The sequence below is a fragment of the Bison bison genome, unplaced genomic scaffold (assembly GCF_000754665.1).
Source record: "Bison bison bison isolate TAMUID 2011002044 unplaced genomic scaffold, Bison_UMD1.0 scf7180017864201, whole genome shotgun sequence".
Taxonomy (NCBI): Eukaryota; Metazoa; Chordata; class Mammalia; order Artiodactyla; family Bovidae; genus Bison; species Bison bison.
Window position 1 is genome coordinate 1689455 of NW_011494773.1, and position 1002 is coordinate 1690456.

Below are 1002 nucleotides of genomic sequence, written 5' to 3' on the forward strand. Positions count from 1 at the left end.
CGATTTCTTAAGAGTTTATGATGCTCCACTGTCCACAGCCATGGTCTACACTGCACAGGCACACGGACACATGCACGCTCACACTCATCCACTCACGGGGGACGGGGCTGAGAGGGAAGTTGTTTGTGGCTGAGCAGAGCCAGTGGAGGAGCCTCTGCGAGGAGCAGGGCCGCAGTGCTCCCCAGCGGGTTGCGTGCTGGCAGGCAGTGCAAGTCCACAGGCTCTTCGGGCTGCTTCCTCCACGGCTGGAAGGTCCGGGGACTGGCTCCACAGCTGGCCGTCCCCTCGAAGGTCCTGGTCTCAGGCTGGAGTCCTCGAAGTGGCCTCAAAAGTCCCACGATTCCAGCCACCTGAGCCCGGCCATCGGACTTCGGGGGTCCTGGGCCAGGGGACCTACCATCCCGTAAGCCAGAGGGTGGAAGAGGTAGAAACTGTGGGGGAGAACCCGGGGGGCGGGGTGGCAGTTGGCACCCTAGGGCCTCGGCGGAGGCGGGGAGCCCTGAGACCCCTGACGCTCAGCTCCTCAGACCTTCTCTACCTACGGGACCCACCCTGAGGTGTCAGCACGCCTGTGTGACTTCACCACGTGGGGACACCATACTCTGGGACCTTGAAAGAGAGCGACTTAATGACAGTAAGGGAAAAGGACTCTTCTCAAGAGGCCCAGGAGACAGAGCAGTCCAGGGTCTGGTCATTGGCTGTGTGGCCCAGACTCTCTGTTAAAATGTGGATGTGCTCTCAGGTCACAAGTCTCCTATTCCCAGTTCAGGACTTTATGTTGCCCCTGGCCCCTCAAGGCCAGTGATGCTCAACTGCAGATCTGTGAGACTGTGAGATGGGGGAGGGGGCGGCCTGCCAAACAGCATCCTCCCTGCAGTTACTCTGAGCCACACTGCACCCCCTGGCGACCCTCTACCACCTGCCCCCCCTGCCCCCCCGCTGAGAGCCACGCCAGCTAGGAGCCAGGTAACTGCAGAGGGGTGCTGTCCAACATGAGCCAGA

The 1002-nt window shown here is 61.4% G+C and overlaps 1 protein-coding gene across 1 annotated transcript in view; it reads right to left on the reverse strand.

Annotated features, from left to right (window-relative positions):
- POMT2 (protein-O-mannosyltransferase 2) overlaps nt 1–1002 on the reverse strand; it is a 45182-nt gene continuing 44180 nt past the window's right edge. The window contains exon 21 of the mRNA XM_010844382.1: nt 1–431. Within this exon, the coding sequence (XP_010842684.1) occupies nt 326–431 (106 nt within the window). The 3' untranslated portion in view covers nt 1–325. The remainder of the gene's footprint in view (nt 432–1002) is intronic.